The 12,102-nt window shown below is 36.8% G+C and overlaps 1 protein-coding gene across 2 annotated transcripts in view; it reads left to right on the plus strand.

Moving 5' to 3' along the window:
• Positions 1-12,102, plus strand: part of LOC124390171 (coiled-coil domain-containing protein 9B) — a 49,618-nt gene that overhangs the window by 6,869 nt on the left and 30,647 nt on the right. For both annotated transcript variants that reach the window (XM_046855953.1, XM_046855954.1), the window contains 4 exons: positions 6,476-6,583; positions 7,246-7,350; positions 7,467-7,607; positions 7,944-8,075. In XM_046855953.1, coding sequence (XP_046711909.1) covers positions 6,476-6,583; positions 7,246-7,350; positions 7,467-7,607; positions 7,944-8,075 — 486 coding nt within the window. The remainder of the gene's footprint in view (positions 1-6,475; positions 6,584-7,245; positions 7,351-7,466; positions 7,608-7,943; positions 8,076-12,102) is intronic.

The following is a 12,102-nucleotide window of genomic DNA, read 5'->3' on the forward strand; positions in this document are numbered from 1 at the left end:
TCCTTCCTCAAAATGAACAAATTGAGAATACAAACGCTTCATCAGAGTTCCTGTGACGCTCAGATTACTCCGTTTTTTTTTAGGTGGTCCTCGTCGGCGTCAGTATTCTGACTCATCATTTTGTTTTAAACGAGTGTAACATGGACGACGGATCAGCAGCTTTTCATTGCATTAACATCTTCCTTCTCTCTATTATTTTGCTGTCAGAGAGGCTGCATCTGCTTTTGTAATTGTAATATATGTGGTGATGCAGATATAGTTTCCACTGTTTTTTTTTTTTTTATCTGGAAGTTACAAATTCTTCAGTGCATAAGAACCATCAGTATACATGATAGGATTTGCATTTCACATGTTCCTATGCACAGCTGTACAAAACAAACCCATATAATCCTACATATTTAAAATCTTTGTTTGCATGGCCATGCTTGTTTGCATATAGAAACACCCCCAATTTGCCACATATAGCAAACAATGGTGATTTAAATGTTGATTTATATATATATTTTTTAATAGCTAGTGTGTGTGCCTTCTGCTGCCCTAGTTATGTTTGGAAAAGCTCTAGTGATATGATCCCTCATTATTAATGTTATTCTTTTTTCAATGCTGTATTTGGATTTGTGTGTAAGACGTAATGTTTCAGCTCATGGTTGGTTGTGAAATGCCAGTTTACGATTCCTTTGTTGAAATGTGCCAATGTAAAAAAAAAAAAAAACCTGCAGTTGAAAGGACTTTATTGTGCACAGTGGTCTTATATGTAGTGTCTATTAAACGCTTGGAAACAACTAGGCTTATATTGTGAGCGACACATAAATTTTGATTATACACATCAAATTTAAAGCTATGAAGATTTATTTTGACCAAACAAATATATAAATGCACAGATGTTAAATCATTTTTATTCAGAAATTCTCCCTTAGCATGAATAACAGCTTATCACACTCTTGATATCCTGACTGTTAGTTTATCCATTTATTTAGCTGTAATACTTTGCTGTGTCTAATGTAAAACTTGCTGGTTGGAAACTTTCTGATTATAATTTAGGTCAAAATACTAACTATGGACCAATGTTAGACATCATAGCTTTCATGCAAAAAAATTAAAAAAGATTTTCTTACCAAGCTGCATTATAGTGGGCTATTATAAGTGGTTAATTGAGAAGCAGGCTGTAGAGTCAGAAGATTGTCACCAATTGAATTTCATTCAATGCATGATTAAGTCAGTGTTACTAGTGATGCAAGCTACACTTAATTCGAGGTGAAACTTTATTTTTATTTATTAATTTTTTTGTCTAAAGCACTGATTGTGGATAGTGGAGGCACTGAGGCATCAGCCTTTTCCTGCCATTTGTGGTCTTTATCATTGAGTTGGAGGCACAAAATTGCATAGGATGTCTTTGGATGTGGTAGAATTAAACTGTCCCTTTACTTTAACTTTACTTGAAGACTCAAACCTATTTGAACATGACCGCTGAAACAAAGCCAGCTCCATGAAGATATGGTTTGCATGGGTTAAAGTGGAAGATTTTGAGAAGCCTGATATAGAGCTCTGACCTCAAACCAATGAACACCTTTGGGATGAATTGAAACGCTGACTGCATCCCTAGTCCTCTTCACCCTACATTAGTACATGACTTTACTAATGCCTTTGTGTGTGAATAAGCACAAGTATATCACAAATAGCTAGTGGAACATCTTCCCAGAACAGTGGAGGTTATTGTAACAGTAAATGGGGACTTACTATAGAATGAGATGTTCACAAAGCAAATACAAGTCTTATGTTCAGGAGTCCACACAATTTTGTCAGTATAGTGTATATTCATATATATAATCATAAGGGATCATGTGATGGACCATTTTTATGTCAGGAGCACTTTGTGTAGCACTATATGTTCAGAGAGAATTAGAGTTGGTAAGGTACAGATTTTTTGTATGTTCTTACACCTTATTCAGCATTTTCAAATGTAGCTTGAGTTTGCTGCGATTTTTTAACAGAAGCATCTGCATTACAAAGAGCGTGTAAGTCACGAGTTTATAAAGCCCAGTCTTTTTGACTAACTTGAGAGACTAAAGTACAATTGGAGTGAGAGTCTCAATTCTGGATGTAGTATCAGACCATGATTGTAATTGGTGGCTGAAGGTGTAATACATCACTCTGTGTGACAAAGTGCATACTACTAGCTACAATGAACAAAGCTACAATGGCCTTAGTTATAAGACACTTGAGCATCAGAATATGTTTTTTGAACATCCAGTTCAATGCTTGATCACCTCTTTGCAGTTAGAATTACCTCCAGGATTCTGGGAAGTCTTTCCATTAGATGTTGGTGTTTGACTGTAGGGATTTTTGCTAATTTAACAACAATAGTATTAGAGTTCAAGCACTGATGTTGATTTCAAAGATTGTGGAGACTGTGTTGAAGTGCATCCCTAATGGGTTCCATGTGATTGAGGTCAGAGCTTTGTGCAGAAAAATTCAATTCAATTCATTTTTATTTGTATAGCGCTTTTAACAATGAACATTGTCTCAAAGCAGCTTTACACAGATAATGTATGGTTGACGGGAAGAGAAAGATATGGATTATTGTGTCTTTATTGTTGTATGAAAGTAAAAGAGACTGTGCAAGTTGGACTCCGGCAAGATTAGCTACGGCAGCATAGCTAAAACGGAGAACCAGAAGGTAACACCGACATGAGGGATCTCTGGGATAAGAGACGACCCACCACACCACTGTCAACAAACCTGAGTGAACGTGTAAAAGTGAGGGGATGACAGCATACAAATATGCCAGTTCACCAAACACTCTATATCCATGATCCCTCCAGATCTGAGCCTTTACCTAAGAAAAAATCTACTGATCAAAGGCTTGACTAAATAAATGTGTTTTCAACCTCGACTTGAACACTGAGACTGTGTTTGAGTCCCGAACACTGATTGGAAGGCTGTTCCATAACCGTGCTTTATAAAAGCTTTATAAAAGAAAGATCTGCCCCCTGCTGTAGTCTTCATTATTTGAGGTACCAACAAATAGCCTGCACCTTTTGATCTAAGTAGGCGTGGAGGATCATACTGGTACAGAAGTTCACTCAGATACTGCGGTGTGAGACCGTTAAGTGCTTTATACGTCAGTAGTAGTATTTTATAATCAATGCGAGATTTGATTGGGAGCCAGTGTAGACTGATTAAAACAGGGGTGATGTGGTCATATTTCCTAGATCTAGTGAGGACTCTTGCTGCTGCATTCTGAACTAACTGAAGCTTATTTATGCACTTACTCACACACCCAGACAGTAGAGCATTACAGTAGTCTAATCTAGAAGTAACACAAGCATGAACTAGTTTTTCTGCATCCTGTAACAACATCATATTTCTAATTTTTGCAATATTTCTAAGGTGAAAGAAGGCGATCCTGGTAAAACTTGAGTTATTCCACTCCAACTTGATCAAACCATGTCTTTATTAAACATGATTTGTCCACAGATGCATCATCATACTGGAACAGGTTTGGGCCCCTTAGTTCGAGTGAAGGGAAATTGTAAATTTACAGCATACTGAGGCATTCTAGACATTTGTGTGCTTATAACTTTGTGACAACAGATGCCTTTGCATCCTGACTCTCAGGGTGATTGTAACAGTCACTGCCTTGTTTTTTTTCCACACTGTTCAATAAATAATGAATTTTTTAGTGTGTGAATATTCACTTGGAGACACAGTTACCTGGGGATAATGTGAAATTATCATTGTGCGTGGGAAAGTACTTCATTTGAATCAGCATGTAAATGAGTGCCACTTTCATTCTGACATGACTATAAAAATTTCTTTGTTGCATGTGTGTTTGTGTATTAGGGATACAATGAAATGCCACTGTTGTATTTGTATATACATTCAGGTTCATAAATGAAAGATTTATATACATTTCTATAATTTCTTTGTACACAATATTGAATTGAAATGGTGCAATCAAGATGTGATTTAAGAGGTTTGACAAAAATATAGCATTTAAATCATTTTAATTACACAGGAAAACAAATAATTGGACTAATAAGCAGTTTCATGTCCCAGTGTGACTTGTTTTCTGGTGTGACCTCATTATTTCATTATTAGAAATAGATCAAAAGTCTAGAGTTTCTACCAAATGTCAGATTTCTATTTATTAGCTGTTCGGTACCAGAGTTATCAACACTTAACACTGGTAACACACAAGACATAACAGACTTTGCTTTTAAAAGAAAAAGAGAGAAGGCAAGGAACGGCTTATTATCCAAAGCTTAACACATCATCTATTCAAACATTATGGAGAGAGTTATGCCATGAACTTGATTGTTTATAGTGGAGCTGGGACACTGTGTCTTTACTGATGATATGACCGCTTATAGAAGTAGCAGGATGAAGTGTATAGACCTTTTACTGTCTGTTTATATTCAGTCAAATCCCTGCAAATAGAGCCCAGCAAATCACAGTACAGTACAGAGAGATAATGCTTTTACTATTTGAAGACAGAGAGACCAATCATCAAACAAAGCTGGCTGCAGTAAAGGACTTTAAAATCGAAATCCAGCATTTGGTGATACCCTTGGGTTCCAGACTTCAGATAGTCATTGACTATAAAGGATAAACTTACAAATAATTTTAATATTTACAGTTGCAATATTTACTTTAATTGCTCTTGAGTCTGTGAAAATCAGACAAACCTTTTAACATTTACATTCATTGTAGTGGTATACAGAGGCAAAATTACTGTCCCTGTCGATATAGGTATGGACCTGATTGAATCTGCAAGTATTCCAAATGCGTGTTTCTAGAACCTTAAATTTACACAGCAAAGCTTTTTTTTTTATTATTTATTTTTAAATTTATTTTTACAGTTTGCAGTTTTTTCTCTTTTCACCTGTCTGTGATATTCCCTGATGAATTTAGTTTGTTCTAATTTGGTTTGTTAATGTTCGTTATTCTAAATTACTAATTCCCAAAACAAATAACACAAACGATTAGCTTCTTTTATACCACTGTGACCTGGAGCAGACAGTTTACAAATGAATCTATACTTAGTTTGTTCCCAAGTTTCATATTTCATCTTACTAACAGCCGAAAAGAAGTAAGAACCTCATGCTTTTATTTATTTATTTTTTTTCCTCCTCACATTTACACCTCTCAGCTCAACCAGATGTTGTCAACAAATAGTGTGTCTTCTGTTTGTATCTGTTTAGTGTGTGTGTGCCATGTCTTTTGCCAAAAAATTCCACATATGAAAGAATCTTGTCAGCTCATCTGAACCACTGTGAGTTGAATGTTCTGTTTCTGCCTCTTTGTCACATTTAATGGCATGTGTCTTTCACAGTGCTACTTCACACTGCATAATGAACCTAAACCAGCCTGCAGCACCACCTTCCTCTCTTCGGCTTTTAATTTTTATTTCTTTTTGGTCAAAGAGCTCATAAGCATCTTGCCTACACAGTCCCCTTAACCGAGCCCAAGGCCACCAGCAGCCAAGCTCTCAAGGGAAACTGACTCCAGAAGTCTATTTGTGATGATGTCTCTAAACTCCTGACTGGACAGGATGCTTATAATGTCTCCAGCCAGTGTGAAGTGTGAGCTCCTCATTCCCCAAGGCTTCTCAGACATGGCATTTTAAGAACTAGCATTACTCCAAAGCCATTACTGAGGCCCCATGTGTAGACCATAAACATAGTGCCATTTTGGACATAGTTTTGTAAGCACAGTGCTTACTGTGAGGAGAAAAATATCCAGAATCATTCTTGGTTAAAAATGTCTTCCGTTATGTGAAAAGTAAAATTCTTTAATAAATGTTTATGGGGAATCTGACATTTATCTTATTCTATGCTTTGGGACTCTTGTAAAACTATAGTTTTATTGTATACTTGAATTGTATTGTATAATAATACTGGAATGTGAACTGAATGGGATACCAGTCCATTGAAATTATTAGTAGAAGTAGTAGTAGGTCATCCATGAGTGGTTCTACCTCACTGCTCCAGGGTTCAGAGTTTGATTCTGAGCTGCTGTTTGTATAGAGTTTGTGTATGTTTCTCCAGTGTCCTATTTTTTTTCCGCTTCCCACACTTCACAAAAACCTTCCCCCATTGGTCTACTGGGTACACTGACTTTCCCTCAGGTGTTTGTGTGTGCATAGTGCCTTAAGATGGACTAGTGTGCCGTCCAGAGCATTTACCCTTCTCACTCTCAGTATTCCTGGGATAAGCTTCAGATCCACTATGACCTGAAGATCACTGAATTATTAAGAAATATTATTATTGAATCTTGAAAGAACAGTCTATAACACATTCTCCAGTTACAGGCCTCAGGGCACAAGATGACTTACTTGGTAGACAAGAGCCAATGCTGCAAATAGTTGTGCATGTGAATGCGCTTTTTCTGTGGTTTTTTTTTTTTTTTCTGTTTGCTGTTTTCTCCAGCTTATTGAAAAGACTTGAGAATTTTTGGACTCTGTTCTCCTCAGAGCCCCACGGACATGATGCTTTTGAAGAAGGAGCAGAAAGATGCCGAGCTGGATAGGAAGATCGAAGCACTGCGAAGGAAAAATGAGGCGCTTATGAAGCGCTATCAGGTGACGATCAGGACATTTGTATTTATTTCTAGCTTAGATTTATGTATTAAATGTATTTTTATGTGATCTGTGATTAGGTGTGGATTGTGATAAACCCCCTTTGAAAATGGCATTTTCAGAAGATGTCAAGTTTATTTCTATAGCGCTTTTTTACAACGGACATTATCTCAAAGCAGCTTAACAGAAATTTGAGTTAACAGAATTTAAGAGTTAAGGTGAGCAATGTGTTTTTATCCCTGATAAAGCAAGCCATGGCATGGCGACTATGGCAGGGAAAAACTCCCTGAGAAACCTTGAGAGGAACCAGACTCAAAAGGGAAATCCTCCTCATCTGGTTGGCACCGTTGAACAATAGTTCAATAGTTCAATAGTTCAAATAGTTGAACATATCGGAGTCATGCTCTTCTTGCATGTCTCTGACACATGGAAGGTGTTGAACATATCAGACACTAATACTGGACTCGTAATTATCTCCCTCATATTAGAGACACACCTCTCTTCCAAATATTAGATTTATTTCCCTCTTGCACACCAGAAACCCTAATGTCAATGTAGCAGTGCACAATTTAGGAGTTTTTTTGGATGAGGTCACATGCCTCACATTGTTTAATGTATTAAAAGAAAATTAGGAAATTAATCATTCGTTAATCTTTTCCTTTCAGGAGGTAGAGGAGGATAAGAAACGGGCAGAGCAGGAGGGCATGGCAATGCAGAGCCGCAAAGGGAAGGTCGAAGACCTGACCATCACCATCAACAAGTCTCCCACTGTGAGAAGAAGAATAAAATGTTTAAAATAACTAAACGCTCATTCTCTTTTGTGTGTTTGTGATACACTTTTGAAACAACTGCTTTTTCTCACCTTTTTTAATTCCCCCCACCTAAGGAGAAGCGTGTTGTTACCAAGAAGGGTTTAGGAGACGCAGTTCCTAAAGGAGTGCAGAATCAGGAGGACGTCCACAACATTTTCAGTGCCGGTCGTGGTAAAAGGAGACAGATACTAGTCACTGCCCCAGGAAACACCAAGGCAAGTTTGGCACTGGTACCATCTAATGTGTGTGGATTTGAAATATTGAGTGTTTCCATAGTTACGCATTTTTTTTAGTGACCATGTCAGATCCTTTTGATTTGCATGTAATGAAAGCAGCTGAGATGCTCCCTGAATCTGGACAGAGTGTGCAGGAATTCACATTTAAACATATCAGCTTTGATAGAAGATTAATTTCATTATAGGGGGAAACAAGCTTTGATGATGCGTAGTGAAGCTTTAAGGCAAAACTCTTAGTGATTGAAAATTGCACAAGTAATAATTTGCACCCCGAATCCTGAATAACTTGTCGTCGATGTGCTCTGAACCCTGCAGGGGAAGAGGGTGGTTAGTGAAAGAGTGGAGAAAAGCAGTCCTACTGGAGTAACCGGGATAAAACTCTCTAACGAGGGCAGCAGGGAACCGATAGATTGCACAGCAGGAAGAAAGGACTGTTCAAAAAGCCAGGTAACATTTCATATTGTCACATGACAGGTTTTATAATGTCACAGAAATGGCATGGGTCTAAACACAGAGGATTTGATTTTTGACTTCTTACATCATTGTAAAATAAAAAGTAAAGGTCTTTTTAAATTAATTAATTAATTTTTTACTTTTTTACTTAATACAGTAGTAAGGCTGACAAGTCACATTTTTCACTAGAAAGAGAAATAACAATTCACTGCATGGGGAAGGAATTAAGACATATTTGTGTTGTGGTTTGTTATTTGATTTATTGCAGATGAACTGTCAGTAATCGGTAATAATCTGAACCGTCGTCTTGTTAGTCAGTAGGGGATGTGGTCCCTTTGGTCAGTTAAAAAAAAAAAAGAAATGAAGGCATTAGAATTCATACCTGATTGTTACCTGGCTATTTCTTTAATGTTGGTGTATGTGTTATGGAAGTGTAAAGAAAGCTTTAGAAAAAAAAAATCACTTTTATTACAAAAAAAAAGTGAGAGATTTTAAAGTGCTTTAAAATAAAGTTTGCGTTTCTTTTTCTAAAATGATGCATTATGCTGTTTGGTGTCAGAATCAGAAAAGTGTAAATTTATTATCATATAAAAACATCCCATCTCTTACAGAAGACAAAGAACAGAGATGTAAGAGACTCATGTGTATAGTGAGAGTGTGCATCCTTATTATTTTTTTTTTCTGCTTACCAGATCTTGAACTAGATAATATTTCTGTAGATGGGCCGTACATCAACCTCTCTCCATCTCCATCTCTCTCTATCTCTCTCCCTCTCTCTTTATCTCTCTAATAATACAAATATTACAAATATATTTTAAAGCATATGCCTGGTTAATAGAGGAAGGAAAATAGTCAGATATGCACTGCTGTACAATTTGTCAGAACGGCTAATCATTTGCCTGTGGTAGGATACATGATTGTTAGACACGTTGAAGTGAGTTTTACAGGTTCTGTAAAATTGCTTAAACATGTGGAAAATGTATATATACTGGCACTGTGTGTGTTGAGTCCTGTTTTAGCAGTTTACATAATGCAAACAGAACAAAAAAATCAAATCAAATAAATATTTACTAGGACTACACTTTGGCTTTAAACCAGCATCAATTTACACTTGCACACACTTAGGAATGTTTTAAGATCAGTGCCAGATGTTTCAGCAAAGTCTCTACCAGGCATAGATTTCAAATCAGACTGGGGTTTCAATGTGTGCTGTTCAAGCTAATTTAAAGTGGCACAAAGAACTGGGCAATGTTAAGGACCGTAGATGCAGTAGTCAGCCAAGGAATTTAATGTAGTAGATGAAATGCAGATCCTACTTCCCTTTTACATTGTAAGATGTCCAGCAGTGGCATCAGCAAAGAACTGGCAGTCTTCATGAAGAATTGTGGTCAAAAAGCCATATTGCAGATTTGAAAACAAGGCTCAACTATGCATGAAAACATTGGAACTGGGGTGCAGAAAAATGGCAGCAGATGGACTGTTGAGTCAAAATCTGAAATCTTTGGCTGCAGCATGAGGAAAGTTGTTTGCTAAAGGGCTAATGAGTGTCTGTAGGCAACAGTGTAGCATGGTGAAGGTTCCTTGAAGTTTGTGGCTGCATTGCTGCAAAATGTGTTGGAGATTTGTTCAGCATTAATAGTGTTTTCAATGCAGAGAAATATAGGCAGATAATTACCCATTTGGCAATAACATCAGGGATGTGTCTGATTGGCCCTAAATTATTCTGCAGCAGGACAACAACCCCTTACAGCCAATAACATAAGCACTATCTTCAGCGTAGAGAATAACAAGGAGTCCTAAAAGTGATGGTTTGGCCCAAACAGAGTCTTGATCTCAAAATTATCAAGTCTGTCTGGAATTAAATAAAGAGATGGAAGGCAACCTGCAACTACAGAAGATCTGTGGTTCGTTTCCAAGATGATTATAACAACCTACCTGCTGAATTCCTGCAAAAACTTCACCCTTACTTCACAGCTTTTCCACAAGAGTATAGGAGAGAATGAGTGTGAGAGTGTGAGTGTGTGTGTGTGTGTGTGTGTGTGTTTAACCATTGAAAGAGCATTTATTTATTTATTACTATTACTCCATTAAAGTGTCAGTTTAGCTGAATTGCACCCTGTTTTCTGATAATTACATTTCTAATGGTTCTGAAATATATATTTTAAAAAGTGTATAACCTTTTAGGTAGTCAATAAAGTCAAATAAAATTCTTGATTGATTTCACGTATCATCAGGTTGCTAGGCTACTCGTCTTTATACAAACAGGGTTGCCTCCATTTCATCCAAGCAGCGTATTATATAGTTTTTTTTTTTGCTTTTCTTTCTACCTGCTGTAATTTTCTTAGACATTTGCTTGACCCCAAATAAAATGCCTTCCTGCTGAAAACATGACGTAGTTTGACTATTTAGACCCTAAAAAAAAGATGCTGGAGGGAAGTACTTGTGCAAAATTGCTCTGCACATTGTGCCACCTTGTACTACGGTCAAAATAAGACTTTTTATTCTTCCTACAATTTGACAAATTTTAAATAGACCAAAATCGATTTGTGAGAACTGTTATTGTGAACATCTCATGCTCTAACAGTATGCTGACTATCATCAGAATCTGTGAGGAATCTGCATAAGGTTTCATAATCAGAGGGTGAAAAACATCTGTACCACTTTCCTCCTCTCTCATTTGTAGTCACCTCGTTGCTGCATTTCTGATTTGCATAAAATTTCTCTGTACACCTGCTACTTCTCCTTCGACAGTTGCTTCACCACTTTATTTTAAATCCTCAGAAAAACATAATGCATTGGAAAAATGCACAAAAATAGATTAATATTGGTGTTTCTTCTAGAGATGATGTATGTGGGTGGTGTGGGTATGGCTGCAGTAAAAGGGGACTTGTTGTACCTGTCTGTGTTATACCTAATACCTGCTCTGTTATATTGTGTTTCTATATAATATTAATGGTTGTTCTAGCCATGCGGTCATAATTCCGGTATTGAGAGGTGGATTAATTTAGGCAGAACACCACTAAAGGTCTAAGTATAAAATGCATGACCCAACACTGATTAATACAAAGTCAGTTTAAGTTAGAATGTTAGCTGAAGTGCACAATCTGGAAGTACAGCAGAAATAAATTTATATATTTATTTATTTTTAAGATTTTTTTGAGGTTCCGAAAAAAGGGAACTAGAGGCAGCTTCAGGTAATTTAAAAAACAATAAACCGATCTCAGCAGATTTTTTTACTTTGGCACTTACTTTCCCAAGCTCCACCCTCCATTAACAATTTGCCGCTTGACCAAAGCCTCGTAGTTTGTTTGCACATACTTGATTACAGTCCTCTCCAAAAGTATTGGAACAGCAATGCAAATTGAGTTTATTTGTATTTTTTTCTTCTTCTTCTGTACACAAGACTTTTAGTTTTTTTTTCCAATTAAAAGATTAATGAGATGTATCAAAAGTTTAGCTTTATTTTTTTCTATTAACACCTAGAAGTGTTAATCAACTTTTAACATGACACTTTAAAAAATAAATAAATAAATAAAATAAAATAAAAAAAAGCACTCCTGTTTATTGAGTGATCCAATATTTTGGGACATTCAACTGACTTTTTGTGTTGCTCAGGGGTGCCAAGTTAAATTGATTGTTGAACAATTAGCAAATTTCAATGTCTAATTTTGATTTGTGTGCTAACCCAGCCATTAGGGTTGCAAAAGCCAGTGCACTCTTAGTGCCGGTCCCAATCCTGGAAAAATGGGGAGGGTTGCGTTAAGAAGGGCATCAAATGTAAAACATGTGCCAAATCAAATATGCAGATCAGGAATCACAAATTCATACCGGATCGGTCGAGGCCCGGGTTACCAACGACCACCACAGCTTTCGTTAACCAACAGGAGAGGAGGAAGACGACTACAGAGACAGCAGGAAAAGCGGAGGTGTAGGGTTAGGGTTGGTACTTTAAATCTTAGTACTATGACTGGTAAAGAAAGAGAGGTAGCTGATATGATGGAGAGGAGAAAGGTAGATATGT

The sequence above is a fragment of the Silurus meridionalis genome, chromosome 8 (assembly GCF_014805685.1).
Source record: "Silurus meridionalis isolate SWU-2019-XX chromosome 8, ASM1480568v1, whole genome shotgun sequence".
In the NCBI taxonomy this organism is placed as follows: Eukaryota; Metazoa; Chordata; class Actinopteri; order Siluriformes; family Siluridae; genus Silurus; species Silurus meridionalis.